Source organism: Cibotium barometz, chromosome 45 (assembly GCF_041138505.1).
Source record: "Cibotium barometz isolate CiBa-2024 chromosome 45, ASM4113850v1, whole genome shotgun sequence".
Lineage (NCBI taxonomy): Eukaryota > Viridiplantae > Streptophyta > Polypodiopsida > Cyatheales > Cibotiaceae > Cibotium > Cibotium barometz.
Window position 1 is genome coordinate 46355194 of NC_141090.1, and position 20579 is coordinate 46375772.

Sequence of the window (20579 nt, forward strand, 5' to 3'; positions counted from 1 at the left end):
TTTTTCCAGGTCTGTCAGAAGTCAATGAGACGAACAAAGTTGTCGATAAGCTTCACCCATTGTTAGTTCCAAAGTTGCCTTTAGAGGACATTTCTATGGATTTTGTGATTGGGAAATGGAAGAGTCCGAGATTCGAGAATGATTGTATTCTTATAGTCATGATCAGTTGAGTTAGCAGACCCACCTTATTTCTTGCAAGTCAAATGCAAATGCTCAAGAGGTAACCATAGTTGTTTCCGTACAGCGTATGATGCCATATCGTATGGAATACCATATGGTATGATACTGTACGGACTCGTATGGATTTTTCTAGAATATTTTTTTTCAAAATTTTTTTCCCCCTTTTTTTTGGGGGAGGTAATGGTCTTGTTTTTGCTTGTCTATGGCTGTTTGAGCTTCCTTTGTACTATGATGCTTCCCTCCTTTTTAAAATATTCCATATCTTGAAATTGGAAATACCTAAGTTTATAAGTATTTTTTTAAAACACTGTATTTTATCGTACAACAAGGGGAAAAAAATTATATCGTGTTGTACGTTCCCGTATGGTATCGTATCGTACGAATCGTATGGTATCGTACTTGACAACTATGGTGGCAACAAATGAGCTCCTAGGCAATGCAAGTTCGGATGAGGATTTGCGAGTGCTATTGCATTCTTGAGCAACTTGTTCTTGTGTATAAGTCTTAGCTGGGACGCATGCAAAGCATAAACATTCAAGGATATGTCACTGATTGATGACCACACACATACACACACATACAGCTGTGAAGCTGAGCCCCTCATTTTCTTATATTCTTTGTTTTGTTGTAATTCGTTGAAAAAGTTATAGGGTGTTCTCATATATGTACAACTCACCTTCATGTTTCTTGTGTGTTTTTGAGCTAAACAGATCAATTGCAGCCATTGAAGGGTTCAAGGCCTACCCATTAAGCCAATTCGGTCAATGGGGTCCACAAATTTCATCTAACCTTGACCTCTCGAAAGACACTTACGTGCTGGTAAGTCTTGTCTCACGAGCACCACATAAAACAAAAGTGAAATGCAGGCTTATTTTCATGTTTTAGGTGTTTGAGAGGGGGCTGAGCCTTCGTTGTGATTTCTAGTGTCACCATGGAGTTCGATCCCTGCAAGCAGCGCAATGGCTACAAACTCAGGTTCATGTCGTGATTGTAACTGTGTAGTATATTTGTTAATTTTATCAAAGGCGATAACTTTTTTGTATTGGAAGTGTATATATATATATATGAAGAGGGGTCTTACATTTTTGTATTGTTGCGGCAGGGTTTCAGGAGGTTGTACAATGTTGCAGGTGGAATACATGAGTATTCGATAAAAGCTAATACGAGTGTTCCGACTTACTGAAGGAGTTTTTTGCATTGATGAACGACAGGAACCCACTTAAAAAAGGTGTTTGTTTGACAGCGTCTATGAACAAATTCAATAAAATGAGCAAGGAAAATGTAATATTATTATTTTTGTTACAATTTTGCTATGCTCAACTTTCAATAATCAAAGTACCCAAAAATTAAAGGAGAGTTTCCTATGCAATCTCTTATCATGGATTGGTATGGTGTTTTCTCCTTTTTAGATGAGTACTCGTGTTTCCCCTTGGATTACTTATATACATATGATTTAGTTAGATTGGCGGATATGCTTCACTCTATCGCCACACGAAGTGTTTTCTTTGGAGTAGGAAAAGTTAACACTAAGTGGCTCTCTTAGTTTCTTTGCTTCAAATGATTGCTCAGGGACTAAAAGAAAATGCCATGATAAGATTTGAAAAAGTAATCTACTCCAAAAACAATCAAGGTTGACAAAATATCATGTTAAATTAACCTTATAGACTTATGTCCTTTTAACCAACAATATGTACTTATAAAACGTTTTGCTTTTAATCTCCTTGGTAAATAGTATAGTATAAACTTCAATTTTTAGTTTGTAGTGCAAGTGTGGTATGTGTTTACCATTTACTTGCGCAACCCAACTAGGTGATATTAAATGACAAAGAATCTCGTTAAACACATTAGGTATTGATACAACATGTTTGATCATTTTGTTTAGTTATCGACATTTTTATTCAATGCTTCTATGGAGCACCATTACTTTACAAGTCAAGGGGGTTTGGTAGGGGTTGCATTGTTAGCAATAAACCATAGGATTGGAACATAGCTTGTAACCTTAACATGATGTTAAATATATGATCAAAAGAACTTCACATGATGTCAAATATATGATCAAAATTCTTTTTTTATTCAAAGATCGGAGCATTCACCTCATTAGTAAGAACAATTAACTCTTTCAATGGGACGATGTTGGTTATATTGATATGGAAGCAATCTAGAAGAGGATTCTTTTGTATTCAAGGAACGGAGCATCCACCTCGTTAGTGGCATTCACTCTTGAGATATTAATGGATGCACTTCTCATAGAATCCTTGTTATTAGACGAATCGAAATCAATTTGTCGTGTCATTTCGTTATAATTTATTTTCTCTATATCTAAACTTTGCAACAAGATTACTTATCCAGATTAAATGCCCAAACCACGTGTCTGTTGATCTTGATAGGTCAATATGCATTTGTAAAATGTAACTCACAGTGTGCTTTAGATTTGGTATTTCATTGTTGGCAAACTTGATTTGCCATGAAATGGATCTAGACCAAGAATCAAGCACACATGGAAAATTCGTGAGATTAAAAAGAAAATAGAGAAAAACCATATGTAAATGTAGTAAAGGAAGTATGTGCATAAGGCCTAAGTCACCTCTCACCAATGAGGATGGCTATCGAGCTCGCCATGAGTCTTAAACCATGGGTGGCTATCTCCAAGAAAAGAGCCAAGAGTATATGTAGATGTCCAAGATATGAATGACCAAAAGATCCTTACAATGAACCCAAGGCCCTATTTATAGTAGCCTTGTTCATGGCCCAATATTTACATGTTTTGGACCTTAGCTTATGCTTCATTACAAACCATCCCTTCCCAAAGATTTTGTCCTCAAAATCAAAATCATACAAGATATCTACAATTCAATGTAGCCTAAAATGAAATCAATGGGAAGTGGTGAAGGTCCCAAATATGCTCTCCAAATGTAAGGAAGTCTATGAGTCTTCATCTCCAATGCATATGTGTGGGAATGCGGCAGCCCTTGTTGTAGATGAAATCTTTTGAAAGATTCTTCATAAAAACTCCACGAGATAGGCTGCAAATAATGGTGGATACACTTGGCCTATCATGTCACGCATTATATTCTTCAATTATGATGACCATTGAAGCTTGTTGGAGAGTAGAGAAATGACCACAATAATGGACCTCACCAAAACTGTCCACAAGTTAAAGCCACAAAAACACGAGAGGCCTCTAATTAATACTTTGTTGGGTCTGTGCTACTGAAGCCTAATACACAATGCATCTTTTGCATACCCTTCACTTTGTGGCATCCATATGTATTCTTTCGATCGACCTCGCCCACCTTCACCTCCACAAACCACTACCCCACTGCTTTGCTTCATCGCAGTAAATTTTCAATTTATCCACTCAACTACATCATGTGCATTCTCAAGTTTTGTGCCATTTTTGGCAAGCTGCTATGCAGTGATGATGAGGGCATGCTTGGTGATGACTATGCTTACACTATCATGCTCACCCTTGCCATGACCACTACCAAAGTAGTTCCACATCATGTGAACTCTAGTAAGAGAACAATACTTGACAATGCCACAAATTTGAGGGATTTTAAGCTATTAACATGAATACAATTTTGTAATTTATCACATCTCAACTACTTAGCAATGTATGGAATGGAACCAAATATGAAATTACAAAGCCTTACCTTCCAACACAATTTAAGTAGCTTGGAGTATACCCCTTGACACAAGTTAAGTAGTGGTCCTAGATATTCTAGATTCAATTGATTTTTTCAAGTATTTAAGTCTATGTCAGACTTGGGAATATGTGTGGCTAGGTCCGAAGACTTGCAAACACGTGTTTGTAATACTAGGAACATACATGGAGAACTAGGTATGATTTGTGAACGTGTATTCTGAGATAGAAACATGCATGGCTAGGTATGATTTGTGAACCTGTCTGAGATAGAAACATGCATGGCTAGGTATGATTTGTGAACGTGTATTCTGAGATAGAAACTTGCACGGTAAAGTATCAGCAAAATGGACTTATGAACGTACATTTATAAGTGAGAACATGCGTTTCCAGTTTGGCGTGTACAAATAAAATTCTAATAGGTTTGTCACTTGTAGTGGTGGAAATCTTAGGGTCACGTGATGGTCAGTTTTCAACCAATTTTATCATTCTAGGAATTTATGGGAGGAATACTAATGAGAATATTATGCAGATCTTTCCAGTTAGACTTAGAAACTTGCATTTTCACTTGTGATGAATGTGCATACTTAAGCCTAGTCGAGCATATAAACAAGCAAAACCAGAGAATAGTTTTCTATGTTTTGGTCTAAAAATCCAAAATTTTCCCTCTGATTTCTCCTTAATGGTGCATGTTTTTCAAATTTTTAATTTGATAGCATGCTTTAGCTGTTCCTAACCTATCTAATGATGTGCATAATGCAACCTAATGTTTCTTACAAAGATTAATGGTGAGATCCATTCCTAAAATGAATAAAAACTTAGAAAATTGCAATGCAAAAAGGAACTGGCCAAAATAAAAGGAAATTAAATCAAACACTTTCTTATAATCATGCAACTTGAGCCTGAAGTGTTGCTTGTTGAGATGTCAAGCTCAACTAGAGATGATACTCACGATGTGCTTGGGTGACCATTCCACATTTACATCATTGGCACGTTTAGTAGCCACCGACATGACAGATCTTCGCTAGCGATTCTACAACTGGACTACACCTACATAGTCCACCCACCGAGTTATGGCATATTTATCTTGCCAGCTCACCTATTTAACATGTTCACATTATGGACCGCTTGTACATAGTACTCTAGTACTTATGTTGGGTTTTCACTCATCTTTTGCAGCCTTCCTTTGAGATAGAAGATGAAGAAGATTTCAGCCTTCCATATTTGTGTGTGTGTTATCCATTGTTGTCTGAGTGTGTGTGTACTTGTGTAAGAGCTCAAGCTCTCTCTTCTCCTCCAATCTTTTCATGGTATCATAGCCTAGTTCAATCTAAGGAGCTGAGTGGCAAGCAAAGGAAGCTGCAAAGGCAAAGGAAGCTGTACATGGGTGTAAGAGCATCACTTTACAGGTAACCCGAGCTTTGACCCATTTGGTGCAATAGTCCATAGAGCGATTATATATCGGGCTTGAGTGTAGCTGGTTGTGGGACTAATGGGCCCAATGAAATCAAAGCCCCACTTTTTGAATGGTTGCAAGGACACAACAGGGTTTAGGGAGTGGGAAATCTTAACATTTTTGATGTTAGCCCTACCATGGTTGGAGCGGGTGCTGGTTGGGGGATGATGGGTGGAGGAGCTAGGCCGTGTGGATAATAGATCATTGGAGGCCCTTGTCTCATGGGTGGGTTAGACTATGCCCCATGTGATACCCTGGGTATGCTCCCTATGGTGGGTATTATTGATATACAGGTGGTCTAGGCTGATGTGTCGAGGTCGGGTAGGTGCTTTCTCTCTGCTACGATGCTTTCAACCATTAGGAAGATGGATCTGGCCCTAGGTTTTGTACGGGTCTCTGGGTCCTGAATGAATCGGCCACCCCTAAGATAGGCATGGCTCTCCAGACTGGTGGTTTAGTCTGGGTTTGATGGCTCTTGCTTTGCCCTATTTTTTCTCTAGGCTCTAGAGACGGCGTGGGATCACCTTCCTGCTGATGTTCTATACCTCTCGTCCTGGGGTGTGGCTCTTCCAACTGTGCGTTTCCTAGGATAAAGTTGTGGAGCCTCGACGCAAGGCTTCTTTGTGAATGTGTAAGAGAGGTAGGGTCTTGCTCCTAGAGAGGTGGTCTGTGGGTACACTAAGCTTCAGGTTCTCTTGTTTTGAGGTCAAGAGTTTTCCATCCCATGCTGGGATGGTCGTCACTCTCCCTGGTGCTGCCAAAGACAAGCACCGTTTGGCTCCAAGCTGTATTGATCACAATGGGTCCAACCTTATGAGAGAGGGAGCTTCAGGAGAGTTTATGTCGCCAAAGAGAGGATTATTTCGACCAATTTACCTAAACGTAGGTGCATGAATGTGTGGAATTACTATGCAGAACCCCCCTTGGGAACAAAATTTTTTTTTTGAGAACGGTACGATCGTACACTTTGTGATGGTATGGGCATACTCTTTAGAAGGGAGCGGGCATACACTTCTCATGAAGACGAGGACACGTGTGTATGCTTCCTAAAAGAAATGGGCGTGGCTTCAAGAAGGAATGGGTGTGCGCTTTTGAATGAAAAAGGTACGGGAGTGATGAAACTGACACATGCATGGCAAAGTTACCACGGACGTATAATTTGGAAAGGAGAAATGGCATGGACATGGTATAAATGACATGGACATATGCTTGCTGGAGCTAGGGCAAAAGAGAATGACACGGGCATGGCGAAATTAACATGGGCGAGGTAGTTGAACGAAACACGTTGGAACGGGCATATGCTTCTAGGAAGGAACTGAAATCTGTGGAGGACCCTAAGCTAAGTGCTATCCCCCGGTAGTGGCTCCAAAGATGTTAAACTAAACATACAACCTTGTACACAAGAGAGGGAAAGAAGAAGAGAAACAACCATGCAAGTGTCGAATCAAAGATGTGCACTTAGCCAACCCTAATGAGGGTTAACTCCCCTTTGTGAGGCCACTAGGGGCTCACTCGACCACCACTTGTGTTACCCAAGTGGAGATTCAAGAGATAGGGGAAGAGCAAGAAGGAGGGAGCTATGGAAAGCTCAACCTTCACTCCATGCCACATGCATGCAAGAGGGACCTTGGTAGAGAGACAAGAGAGGGGCGAGGAGAGGAGAAGCTATATCTTTACTATCCCTAACATGCATACATCACAACAATCAAGCATGCAAGCATCAATAATGCAAGCACGCATCCACAAATTCAAGAGAGTGAGAGAGAGAAAGAGAGGCAAAACTCAAATGAGACTAATGGGATTGTCCTCTTTCATAAATCCTTCATCTATCAGGAAATTGGTCATTCTGAACATCTAAGAAAGAAAGTTGTTATTGTCTAGCTTCTTCTTGACAATTTGATCGAGTCTTTAGACATTTTTGCCTACAATAACCAAAAACCTACAAACAGCCAATTTCTATATACAACTCGTAACATAGTAGTATCTTATGTGACTGCCTCGTATAGCGATATTTCTACATCACCTGTATGTCACAAGATGTAACTAGAGTACATGTTTATCCACTTAAGATTAGCAATAGATATGCAAACATTGTCTGCACTCCCAAAATGCATTGCTGCGCTACAATAACCAGCTTTTAAGCAGAGATGATTCTCTACAAAAACATCTTGGAACTGCCCGAAAACACCTTGCAGTGACCGAATAGTGACCAAAACGCGCTTGAAACATGATTTTGGCTAAAAAAATTTAGTACAAAGTATTATGAACCTTGCAGGCACCTCCACGCTTGCTAGAAGATAGCTTCTCAATTAGAGATGTGTAGATCTTCGAGCTACCTAGGGCGCTCGACTGCAAAATTCCTATATGATTTAGTCATCACATGATTTGGTTACCGCCTTGAGGTTGTGAGTGACAATGGAACACACTTAATTAATGAGGTAATCTAATTCCTCTTACAAGAATTCCTTGTCACTCATAGAAATTCCTCCTTATATTACCCCCAAGCTAATGGCCAAGCTGAAAGCACTAACAAAGTTTTGTGTGTCATTCTCACTAAAACTGTTGTTGAAGCTAACAACGATTGGGAGCAAAAGTTATCGGTAGCACTCTGGGCCTATAGAACCTCCTATAAGGCAGCTACTAATGCCACACCCTTTAGTTTGACCTATGGTATTGAAGCGATTATGCCAATGGAGTTCTTGGTCCCAAGCTTATGCATTGTTGTACAAGAGAAACTCATGGGGAATGTCTTAGGCTGTTGCCTTTTCAAGCTTGAATGTCATCTCTTGTTTGAATGGGACATACCTCTTGAAGCGGCCTTGGTGGAGATGAGTGGGGTGCCGACATCTCCTTGGGTGTGCGAGAGTGTTAGTGGGGAAATCTAAAGGTATAGAAGGTAGTCAAAAGAAAATACAGCTGGCCTCAGTTTTGTTGGTAGGAGTAACACTCGGAAAGAGATGTAGTAATTCACTTGCCATAGAAGAGAACATAGGATAAGTAGTAGGAATGGACGATCCTTGTGTTTCTTTGTGGCCTTCATCTGAACTAGGGGGTGGGTGCGTGGGCTTGCTGATTTTCATGAACTCTTGGATTTCTGTAAGATCTTATGTGGTAATATTAGGATATTGTATATATACTTTAGTGAAGTTATATTAGGATATTGTATATGTACTTTAGTGAAGTTATATACCACATTAGTCATCATGGCCTCCAAATGTTTATGTATATTACAGTAAAGTTTTATAATACCAAACGGATGATAAAGGGTTGACTCTGAGAGATTTAAATGTTGGTGTTTATTATAAACCTCTAACCACCCGTGATGACTAATGATCCCCCACCCACTGATAACTACGTGCAACCACCTCGTAGTTGACCGGTGTAGTGGGTATATCATCTGGCATAAACAAGTTGAGTTTGTTGACATTGTTATCCAAGATGCCAGATTGTTGTAACACCCGACACCGACTATGGAGGTTAAGCACGATTGGATGTAAGGGATAGAAAAATATATTAGCTGGATCTGTTAGTACTAAGTCACCTCTAAAGATACCCATAATGATAGTTGGATTGGCATCTCTCTCTTATTTTGGTGAATTAGTGTTAAGTCTCCTAAACTAAGATTGTCAGTTAAAAGAGGGTTAGTGTAGACAAAAACATGGTTAAGGTTTGAGGAGGGGCCTGAGGAGTTATCGGCCAACCAACCTATCTCTTAATTCATGTATCCTTGAGTCTTTTATTGACAGAAGGTTAGATATTGCAGCCTCACGTACCATTCATGCAGCATCCAACTCTTCATATCTTTGTGTAGCCGCTTCTTGTGCCCTTCTTGCCGATGCTTCCAATGCATTAGCATCTTCAATCCTCTTTTGTTGTTCTTCAGCTAATAACTGGCTATTTCTTAGCTGTTGATTGACATGATCAAGCACTTGTTTGTGGATGGTTAGCATTTGATCTATTTCCAAAGATTTGGTAGTGATTACCTCATTCAAAGCTTTAATATTCTCGGCATGGGCTTTGTTTAAATGTTCCCTTTCAGCTTGAAGATTAACCACTTTTTGTTCTACTGCAGTGACGGATTCAGTGAAGGTAGCTATTTGCTTTGTTAACTCTTCTTCTTTGACCTAGAACATTGCCTGAGCCTCATGGAGCTGCTTTGTATGTTGTTATTCTTTCTCTCGAGCATTTGCCACCTCCTTTTGAAGCTGCTCTTTAGCTTGTTTGACTTGTGCTTTCAACTCTATGTTTTCTTTGGCCCTTTGCACTACGGTTTTGCTGAGCATTTGGTTGTTTCCTTCCAACACATGGTATCTCGTCTCCTGTTCTTCTGTGGCCTTCAAAATTTTGAGGATGACATCTCTATGTGTAGTGTCAGTTGTTCCTTGAGCATTTGTACTTGGCCTGTAGCTTCCTGAACTTTCTTCCAAAGAGTGGTATTCCTGTCATAGAGCATGTGCGTAGTAAGTAGGTGACAACACCAAACCCTCTGCTCTTGTTCCCAGATAGACATGCTTGTGGTGGGAGGCTGCGCCTTCTGTTTCACAGAATGGTAATTGCAGCAAGTTGTCTAGGCCCTCCATTGTCTCTTGCAAGAAGCGATCCAGCTCTAAGTTATGCAAGAAATATGTATCACCAATTGGGCCTTCATCTTCCAATCGTTGTTGCTTATTTGGGCTTGCAGGTTCTTCTTCTCTCTTTCTTTTCTCAGCTTCTTAGCCATGTAGTCTTTGGATGTACAGATGTAGCTTCTTCATTCCTTTTGTTAACCGCTTTTTGTGGCACAACTTCTTCTTGGACCTTCTTTGCACCAATCTCTGTTGAAGTTGGCGGATCTAAAAGAACAAAATCATAGAGTGGAGAGAGGTTCTTGAATGCCATATGTGCTAGGCTTGGAGGGGGTGTTTGAAGAGGCAATTCCAAAGTCGTGCTCACGAGTATATCAGAAAGGTTTATTCCCCTTGCCTTTTGCTGCTCCAACACTTGCTGATATGATGCAATATCTTGGGTTATTTCAGATTCCAAGCGCTGGGATTCCTCAACAAACTGCTGGTATTATGGCCCTCATCTTTTTGTTCTTGTTTTTTTGCTTCCCCTTCTTCAGCTCTTGCATTATCTCCTTTGTTTCTTTTAAGAGGGCTTGTCCTTCCTGCTGCAACTCTTTAGGATTGATGGTTGGCGGTTCTAGAGGCATTGTAGCTTGTTGTGCCTGTGCTTTCGGCACGCTTTCAAGAATTGGAAGGCCAGCTACATGACTGAGGACCTTGGTTAGTAAGTAGGATTTTCACACCTTTGATTGGCGTGACTTTAGGTAGTTCTCCATATCTCGATGGATATACCATGCCCAGTCCTCCTCTTTTTCTTCATGTACTTTAGCTACTTGATTGAGAGGGACCCTGTTATATCTGTCAAGTGGCTTTACCTACATCATCATAGACATTGCTATGCACACTTTCTTAGTTATTTTATCCCGTATGTTATCATAATCTTCTCCATTGGAGTTGTAGGAAACCCTTCTGAGCATATCTTCCATGGGCGGCTTCTCAATATTGTGAATATGTATCTGCATTAGTGGTGGGAGATGGAGTGCCTCGCGTATTAGTTCTTCTGAGAGAGTAGGACCTGTTCTCTTGTGCCATCTTCCTTTATTACCATTCCCCTCTTGGTGGCTTTCTCATATGACTTGAGGTACTCCGCACATAAATCGGTGTTGATGGTCCGGGGGGGAGGCTTTTGGCCATTCTACCAAGTCCCACTTTCTCCAACTTAGCCTTGACCTCTGTATCTTCCAATATTTGTAAACATTTAGGGCTGTGGTACTGGAGCGTGATTTTCCCATGTAGTGTTTGGATGCTCTTTGTTGATAAAATAGAGCCCTCAAAACTTTGTGCATATGGCCCAAGATAATTGAGCTTGGTGCCACGAGGCCCTCTCTTCCTTCGTTCCACGGGTGACCCTGTGGTACTGGTTTGGGTCACTGGCAAGAGTCTCTTCGACTTCAGGTTCTAGTGTAATGGAGGAAACCATCTGTAACATTGGAAAGAGCATCAATCATAATGACTGGTAGGAGCTCATGGTCCTCCCCTTCTTCTCTTTTTCTTTTTCTCTTGTAAAAAAAAAGTTTTTTTTTTGGGTTTTTTTGGTGTGTGTGTGTGTGTGTGGGGTGTGTGTGTTTGATGAGAAGAATGTTAATGGGGTGAGCAATAAAAGATGTATGAGTGTTGGTCGGGGAACAGTGTTGAAATGTGAAGTTGCCGACGTGAGAGATTAAGTCGTGAAAGTTCAGGTGCGGGGCTTAAGTCATGAAAGGATTAAGCTGTGAAAGTCTTTAGCCGTGAAAGTCTTAAGTTGTGAAAGTCTGTGAGGCGATTATGGGTGATGATACACATAGCACGCAAGTAGAATATATACAAGTTATGGCGACTCAAAAAGAGAATGATGATCATATGAAGTTAGGCTTTGGGAACCCAATTTTGACTGACTGGACACTTTTGTTTTGCTATTTCTGTGGTTTTCTCATATGGGGGTGAGGTTGTAACATGGATGCCTTCTCTGGTATGACCATTGTTTTCTATGGCATTGGTGGTTCTATGTCACTTGTCATTGCTTGTTTTCCTTTGTTAAGGGGATCCATAATGGCATAGTAATGGTATCCTTGCCCATCATTCAATTGTGTTGCTCTTTCTTCCCATTGAATATGACAATTATTGGCGTAAATCCAAGATCGTCCAAGAATCATCTCTTCTTCCATGGATCTTGTAGGTATGACAAACACCTTTCCCACAGAGGGATTCTTTCTTTTATAGAAATATTAACATTTAAAAATCCCATGGCTTTTGTACTTTGATAAATGCACACTTTGGACAAGTGAATTTGTGGCTTCAAGGGTGAGGTTTATCGAGCTACCCATGTTTCATAAGAGATCAAGCTATGACCTGATCCTGTATCAATTACTGCAATGCTCTTGACATGACTCTCTTTCGTAGGTACTTTTACACTGAGATGTGCTGGCTCAATGTGTCTAGGTCATCCTCATCAAGAAGTGTGAGTGAAGACATGTTCACATGCAATATTCTTGCATGGAGTCTTTGTTTGGCCTTCTCTTCTTCTTGAGGTTGTTTGATTTTTTCTTTGGCCAACTCTCTCTTTTGTTTCAGTAAATGCTCATGTGTGAGCATCTCCTAGGTCAGCGGTCCGTAATACTTCTTGAGTTTTCTCCCATTGATGTATCCTTCCATTTGTATTCCGATGGTTTCAATATGTATCGACCCTTGAGGGGTGATTTCGGACCCTCTAAAAGGTCATAACCCTCTGAATTTAAGTTTCTTTTTCTTGGTGCTTCCGACACCATACATGAGGACGTGGTCCCCCATTTCCAATTTCTTTTATTTTAGGTTATGGTCAAACCAAGTCTTTCTCTAAAAGGTCATAACCCTCTGTATTTAAGTTTCTTTTTCTTGGTGCTTCCGACACCATACATGAGGACAAGGTCCCCCATTTCCAATTTCTTTTATTTGAGGTTATGGTCAAACCAAGTCTTTCTCTACAATTTCTCGACCATAAGCCCATGTGATGTAATTAGCCGGGTTTCATTAGTTTTTCTAAATCAATCAATCTCTCGGCCATTGCATTTTCGGTAAGCCTCTCCTACATTGCAATTCGTAGGCTTGGAACTAAGTACTCCATAGGCATTACCGCATCATCAATGCCATAAGCTAGACAGAAGGGATTATATTTTGTCGCCACCTTATACGATGTACGATACGCCCATAGAGTTGCAGTCAGCTTATGTTCCTGCGACTAGCTTCTAAAGTTTTAGTCAAGATGGCACATCAAATCTTGTTTGTTCTCTTTGCTTGACCATTTTCTTGGGGATAATAAGGTGATGACTTTCTATGGACTACAAGGAATCTAGCCAGTAAGTGTTCAATCACCTCATTAATGAAATGCGAACCCCGGTCATCACTCACTAATTTAAGTGGGCAGCCAAATCTAGAAATGATTTATTCATATAAGACCTTGGCCGTACTTGTGCATCATCTCGCTTAGAGGCTCTTGCCTCTACCCACTTTGTGAAATAATATGTGGCCATGATTACATATCGGGCTTGCGAGATGAATGCGCTGCTTGACTAATGGGTCCTACAAAGTCAATCTCCCACTTCTTAAAGGGTTGTCTTACAATCACAAGGGTGAGTGGCATCCTGTCTCTTTGTTGTGGAAGAGCAAATCTTTAACACCCCTCATATCTTTTCATAATTTCTATGGCATCCCCAAATAAGGTATGCCACCACAATCCTACTTTTGAAGTACTTTACGAGAGCTGTAACTTCTCCAGTGAAGTGTCCTCCAACTTTCTTGAGTGTGATTCTTCTAGTACTATATGCTCTCTCTCTCTCTCTCTCTCTCTCTCTTTCCATGTGTGTGTCTCTATCCCTCTCTCTCTCTCTCTTTCCATGTGTGTGTCTCTATCCCTCTCTCTCTCATTGCCACCATATGCTCTCTCTCTCTCTCTCTCTCTCCATGCCCTCCTTGGCTTGATTCTCTATTAGCAATGAAGACCCGACCAATCAATTGGTCCACCAATTGGAGAAGATCAACTCATTAAGTAATGTCGATATTTCTTTATATAGCATAGACCATGGCCAACCCTTCACGCTTCGTGGTTTCGTAATTTATCTCTACATCATTTAGTTGACAACTAGCAAAGCAAACTAGGTAATCCAATTTGAATTCCCCAGGTTGTGCTAATACACAACCTATTGCGAAGTTCGATGCGTCGATGTGCACGTGGAATATAGGATCCCAATTGGGTGGTCTCAGGATAGTTGCACTGGCCAGTGCTTTCTTCAACTTATCGTATGCTTCTTGGCATTCCTCAATCCATTCAAAGACAATGAGAAGTCTATACAATGGTTTGGCAATTTTAGCATAGAATATGATGAAGCAACGATAATACCCAATGTGACCCATAAACCTCTGTACACCTTTGTAGTTGATGGGTGGGGGCAATTCCAAGATCAATTTTACCTTGCTCTCATCCGTGGAAATATCTTTTTTATACACAATGTGCCCTAAGATCACATGTTTGACCCAAAATTAGCCTTTGGCACAACTAATGCCAATCTTGTGGTTGGGGGAGGGAGTAATCCTTCCTAGAACCATAACTAATGTGACCATAGTGATAGTGGTTACATTAACAGCCTTTGGCTCAGCTATAGCTCCCAAAATATGCACCTAAGACTATTTAGAATCGTTTACAGGCTTACCGCATCCTTAAGCTTTGTAGCATTAGAGTAGTAGTAAGTGCAACGAGGGGGGTTTTTGGTTCAATTTTGCCTCCAAGCCTACAACAACAACCCAAGCTACTAGGTACGGCAACACAACCCAAGCTGTTAGTTACACTACATTAGGAACCTTATATTAGGGAGTAGGAGGCTCTAGAATAGGTTCGGCATTGGGAGGAGCCCACATCCACACCAGTATGACCCAACCTTACATGGCTACCCTCCAAAGTATCCCCACTCACCTCAAGGGGGCAAGTGAAACATCCTACATACGCCATGCTACCACCAATGTAAATCCCTCACAACAATTACCTCAACCTCCACCTACACCATCACTAGTCGAGGCCGCCAATAGTGGGACCACTAGTAGTGGTGGCATGTGGTGGCATGTGGGGTTGGCCATGGTGGCTGCCCACGTGGTGGCCGCCAATAGTGGGACCACTAGTAGTGGTGGCATGTGGGGTTGGCCATGGTGGCTGCCCTCGTGGGGGCTGGGCCCCCAAGGGGCCAATATGGGCACTTAGGCCTATTGTTAGGTTGGTTCAAAAATGTATGTGTGTTTTGGTTTGTGTGCATTTTTGCAAGTGTGTGTGTGTGTGTGCGCACGTGCACGCGCACAACTATGTGTGTATGTATGTTTTGGGGTGTTTTACATGGAGAGAGGGTGTGCATGTTGATGCAAGTTTGGAGGGGTTGGCGAAATGTATATGTGTGTGTTTTATGTGTGAGTGTTGTGCTTTAGTGTGTGTGTGTGTGTGTGTGTGTGCATGGAGAGAGGGTGTACATGTCCATGCGAATTTGGAGGGGTTGGCCATATGTAGATGTGTGTGTTTTAGTTTGTGTGTGTTTTAGTTTGTGTGTGAGTGTTGTGTTTTAGTGTGTGTGCAAAAACGGTCGGGTGTTTATGTTTTGTGGGTGTAAGTGCACATGCGGGTAGTGTGAATTTATGTGTGTGCACATGCAATTGTTTTAGCTTTTGTTATTTTTAAATTTTGTTTTGGTATCTAAATTTAAGTTTTCAACTATTCTAAGTACACATGTTCATACAATTGGTAGAAGGTGCTATGTTACATATGTACAACTGGGGTATAATAAGGCTTTTGACTTACTGTGGGTTCAATAAGTGAAGGTAAAAAATCGCTTGCCCATCCATGATAAAAGCTTTGATACATAGTCACTAGCTTTGTTGGTGTGCTTGATTGAACTTAGGCCCTCCAACTCTGGTGAGTTGGTGTTGTAGCATGGCACATGGGAGTGGGGGGACGTGGTGATCCCTTTGAGCCTTGAGATTGCTTAGCAATGCCACTCCATCTTTGATTTTATATTTGATGATGTGTTTATAGAGGCCTAGCGAATAGATCCTTGACCTCGAATCCCAAATGTAGGGGTTCCCTTTTTGTAGAAGCCTTAAGCTTCAGCACTTTTATTGGAATCCATCAAAGTGTTAATAGTTAAGATAACATTGGGTGTTGGTGGATGTACTTAACTCTCTTTATCTTAGGGGGTTATGGGATGATAAGGTTTTGGGGACCTAGACATAAGGGTTTACTTCATAGAAGCCCTGAGCTTCTAACACCTAGATCTAATGGGGCTTGAGTTGAGGGCATAAGACATTTTCTTGAGACTCTTGCTTGGCATATTTGTACTTATAGGCTTTGGTGTCTTTGCTAGGTCTTTGCTTTACCATCGTACCTACCTTGGTTAACACCTTGGCTTGAGGCTCTTGCTTGGAAAATTTGTGCTCATAGTCTTTGGTGGCTTTGCTAGGTCTTTTCTTTGCTATCGTACCTTCCTTGGCTATATAGGATACTCTTGGGTACCCACTCCTTCTTGGTGACCTCCCTGAAGAGTTGTTGAGGTTGACAATTGGGAGGTTATCTTCTTCTTAAGCGAGGTTTTAAATTTCCATAATGGTTTGACGCATCGTCCAAGTGAGAGTAGTGATATGTGTTAGGGGTTACATGAGGTAATGGACACAAGGCTTTTTATGTTGAAGGGTTCGGGATGTCTTTATCTCAACTAAGGGTACAATAACCATTTTGTGGGAATGCTCAAGTGTCATGGGTCCCTTCTTCACTAATTGACAACATAATCTTAGGCGGTTACAATCCATCCCCTCTCCTTTGAGGATGATGCACCTTTTTATTATACCTATGGGGGTCACATAAAAATTGAAAGTCATAGGTTTAGTTCTAGCATTACGCCTTTTCCATACACTCTTTGTAATCCCCACCCTAGCTTAGATGTTCACATTGTATATGGCCAAAGGCCCGTCATTATTTTAACAAAAGCCGATTGTATAAGGCTTAAATATGTAATGATAACATGTTTTAGGCACCCCATAAGTGTGGGAAACATGGCAAAGCCCACTTATATATAAGTGACTTATGAGGGTGTGTAAGGTCACTTTTCATAATATAATCAACTATTAAGCTCAAGCTTAGGAGCCCCTTCCTTCTTGCATGTCTTGTTCCTTTCTTAATTCTTGCATATGCTTCCATATTTATGTTTTTCATTAGCTATGGAGTCTTGTTTAGTTGCTTACTTACATGTGTAAGTGAGTGCTTAAATGTCTGTGTGTGTGCATGTGCATGCGTGCGTGTGTGTGTGTGTGTGTGCGCGCACATGCTTAAGGTAAACTTACATGATTCTTGCTTGTGGTTAACAAGATGTGGAGAGAGAGAGAGAGAGAGAGAGAGAGAGAGAGAGAGAGAGAGAGAGAGAGAGAGAGGAAGCTTACTAGCTTCTCTCTTTGAGTGATTAGATTACGGAGGTCTAAACATTGGTTTGATAAAGCTTGAGGGCTTAACCACATTTAAGGTTTCCATTCTCGTGATCAATGTGCTTTCACACTCTAGACGAGTTATACTCCTTGGTGTAGACAATGCTTGTTGTTGTTGTGAAGCTATAACTTTCCTTAAAACAAGAGGCATTGTTGTCAAGGAATTTAATTAGTGCTAGAGTGGAATGGAGACACTATATTGATCCATTATTTATTTTTTCTTTCCCATGAGTCATAAAATGTGTGGTAGAGGGATCATATGTGGAGTGGAAGGTGTGTTTGAGTGATTGTCATGTTTGTGCATGCACCTGGACATGCTCATCCTAGATCTAATCCTTGAAGGGTACTAGAAAAATAGGTAAACCAGGTCATGAGCAGGGCATAGGAGGTCCTAAGAAAAGCATCCTTAGGGTGCAAGATGATCTAGCCGATAGGGTAATGAAGGGACTATTGGACTAGTGGTGTCCCCAAAGCCCTATAAAAGGGCCCAACCAAAAACTTGTAGTCATTCGTCCTTTATGGGCTAGATTAGTAGGATATGACTTTTGAAGTCAATAACACCTTTTATGGGGCATCCTATGGCTTGCCAAGAGATGTACCCTTTTGTACATTATGAATATATGGAAAACTCAGCTATCTCTCTCTCTTCTCTCCATCTTCTATTTGTGTTTTGCATCTACATGTTCTTGGAAAGGTGTTTAGGGTTGAAAAAAGACTCCTAGAGCTTCCCCATGTGACATTGGTATCAAAGCAGTAGGATCATTTCAATCCTACTAGTAGGATTGTTTGGGGTAGAATTATCCGCCAATCCAAGCCCTGGAGTTAGATTGTTCTGACCAAGCTGGCATGATCGTTGACTTAACATCTAGAATTGTCTACATGCATATTAATACGCATTCAATTAGCCATAACGGGTGTGAATGTGGGAATTAGTGCCAACGTACCTACCAAATCTATAGGAAATATTTGGTGATGGCAGCACAATAATTGCACCATAATCCAAGCATTGTCGGCTTGACATTGACAGTTGGTAGATAAAAGGATCATTTTGATCCCAAAAGTACAATCGCCAATCCAAGTTTCGGATCATGAGTCGACTAAAATCATTACAATCCAAGGGTTGAATCATTCCAAAACTAGAACCACTAGGGTCTGCGGTGATCCTAAAAGTAGGATCGCCCCAGTTTTTGAATCACTCTATAGTAAAATTGTTTTAGTTGAATCATTCTAATTAGAATCATTTTGTGTAGAATCGTTTCAAGTAGAATCATTTTTATAGGAATTATTTTCAAGAAGAATCATCAGAGTGAATTGCCCAAATCGATCCTATTGAGATAAAATTCTAGAGGTATCAAAAATCAAAATAATAGCTAGTGCAAAAGGGATTTTGACCCCACTTGGCCTACTTAATCATAGAGAAAAACCATAAAAAATATATAACCTCCTCAAAATATAAAAACATTAAAAAAATTATCGAAAGAAAACAATAAAAATAGAAAAAAGCATAGAAAACCCAAAATTAAAAAAAAAAGAAAAATCATAAAAAGAATCTCAGCGCGACAATAAGTGATTATGGTGTTAGACCAAGTGCTTAAGCATTGATGTTTTGGTTCGGATCATTGTGACTTCACAAAACATTATCGTACGTGCCAACACTAGGGAGTGGAACAGAATCAAGAGTTGATCTAACCACCCTAGTAGCTTGATTCTAGTTCGGAGGTTAATTAAAAATCCTTCACAATGGAGGAACTCAAAACTAAGAATGAGTGGCATAAGCCACATAGAGACTACACGTATGGCCAAATGAGAGCATGGAGCATTCATAGGAGAGTCATTAAAAGGAGCTGAAAAGCCCTAATTTGTAAGACCAATGGGGGAGAAAAGTAATGCAAGGGGACTAATAAGGGTAAGAGCTCAATATAAAGGAGCCATGGGAACCGTTTTGATACAACACTACAGTTACCACAAAATTGCTAAATTTTAAAATTAACGCAAATGGAACACTCTTACACTTTTAGAGTGATAAACATTATCGACATTGCCTAGAGAAGAATCATTAGTCTTAGTGTGTTGACATCACATAATGACTAGGAGCTCTATCTAGACGTCCATGAAGCTATGTATATTCTAGCCAAGAACTTAGAAAGTGTTTCTAGTTATGGTAGGAGAGCCAAAGTCAAAAGACCTTGAAGGGTGAAAGAGCCTATAAGGGCTCAAATTGAGCTTATTAAAACTCAACCTTTGGGGCGATATTAGTAACTTCTTTTTTAGAAGAGTCACAATAACATGGGAGAAACAACACAGTATGAGGATGCCGGCCTCTATAGCATGACAAGTATACATAGGGATTTGGATGGATTCATAGGGTCCCCCTAGCTTTCCTTTGTCAATAAATGTTACTATCAAGCCACCGACCAAATTGTGTACTAAAGAGGCCAGGCAGACTAATGAAGAGTCTAGGTAGTGAGGAGTCCTCTTGCCCACAACTGATAAAGGACCCAAAGCTTTAAAAGCTAAAGAAGGTAGAGATTACTTCAATCTAGTGGTAGCTAGATGGGACTTCTCACTCCAACCCACTGAAGGAACAATGTACAAACAAGAAGGTGAGGTCCGGCTTCCATTGCAGACCCAATCGGAGAGGAGCATTAAGTTTCATTAGAGGCCATATCCACATGCTAGGGGAATCAATGCCTCTTGAGGGAACTGGAAGTGCTACCCTTGTAGAATCCATCATATTCACAAAGAAAAAGGAGAAAATAGACCAAGAAGCTAGCAGCATAGTGTTGTAAAATCTTGCCTCCCCTACAAGGTCTCACCTTAGTAAAGTCATCACTACCCTCATGCTCAATGCTTAACTGCTCAAATATATGCATTATACCCACACAAACACTAGTAGGTAAGCTATCAGAGGTAGTAGTATTGACATGGTGAATGCTTTGCCCGGAAAGCACGGATGATTCCACCAGGATAACTTTTCCCAAACGTAGTCAAAAGCCTTAACTAACTGAGCTCATCTGACTGAACCCGTAAGTCCCATAGTTAGATCAGGGAAAAAGACTGTACTTGGATCATAGAGACCAACGTTTTTTTCCTCATTAAGAGGCACAGCCGTTGATTCTTTTTCATAGAACAATTTTTGTCCGCAATTTACTTCATCTATCGAACTAAACAGAAATTGAGTCTCGACTTACGGATCCATCAGTCCAGCCTATAACCCATGGGTTAGCCAACCGCC

The 20579-nt window shown here is 40.6% G+C and overlaps 1 protein-coding gene across 4 annotated transcripts in view; it reads left to right on the top strand.

Annotated features, from left to right (window-relative positions):
* Positions 1–1546, top strand: part of LOC147612814 (rhodanese-like domain-containing protein / PPIC-type PPIASE domain-containing protein) — a 53276-nt gene extending 51730 nt beyond the window's left edge. For 3 of the 4 annotated variants that reach the window (XM_086783450.1, XM_086783447.1, XM_086783448.1), the window contains 3 exons: positions 891–999; positions 1105–1155; positions 1283–1546. In XM_086783450.1, the coding sequence (XP_086639576.1) occupies positions 891–999; positions 1105–1155; positions 1283–1363 (241 nt within the window). In that variant the 3' untranslated portion in view covers positions 1364–1546. The remainder of the gene's footprint in view (positions 1–890; positions 1000–1104; positions 1156–1282) is intronic. The other variant, XM_086783449.1, reaches the window with a different exon arrangement.
* Positions 1547–20579: the final 19033 nt, after the last annotated feature.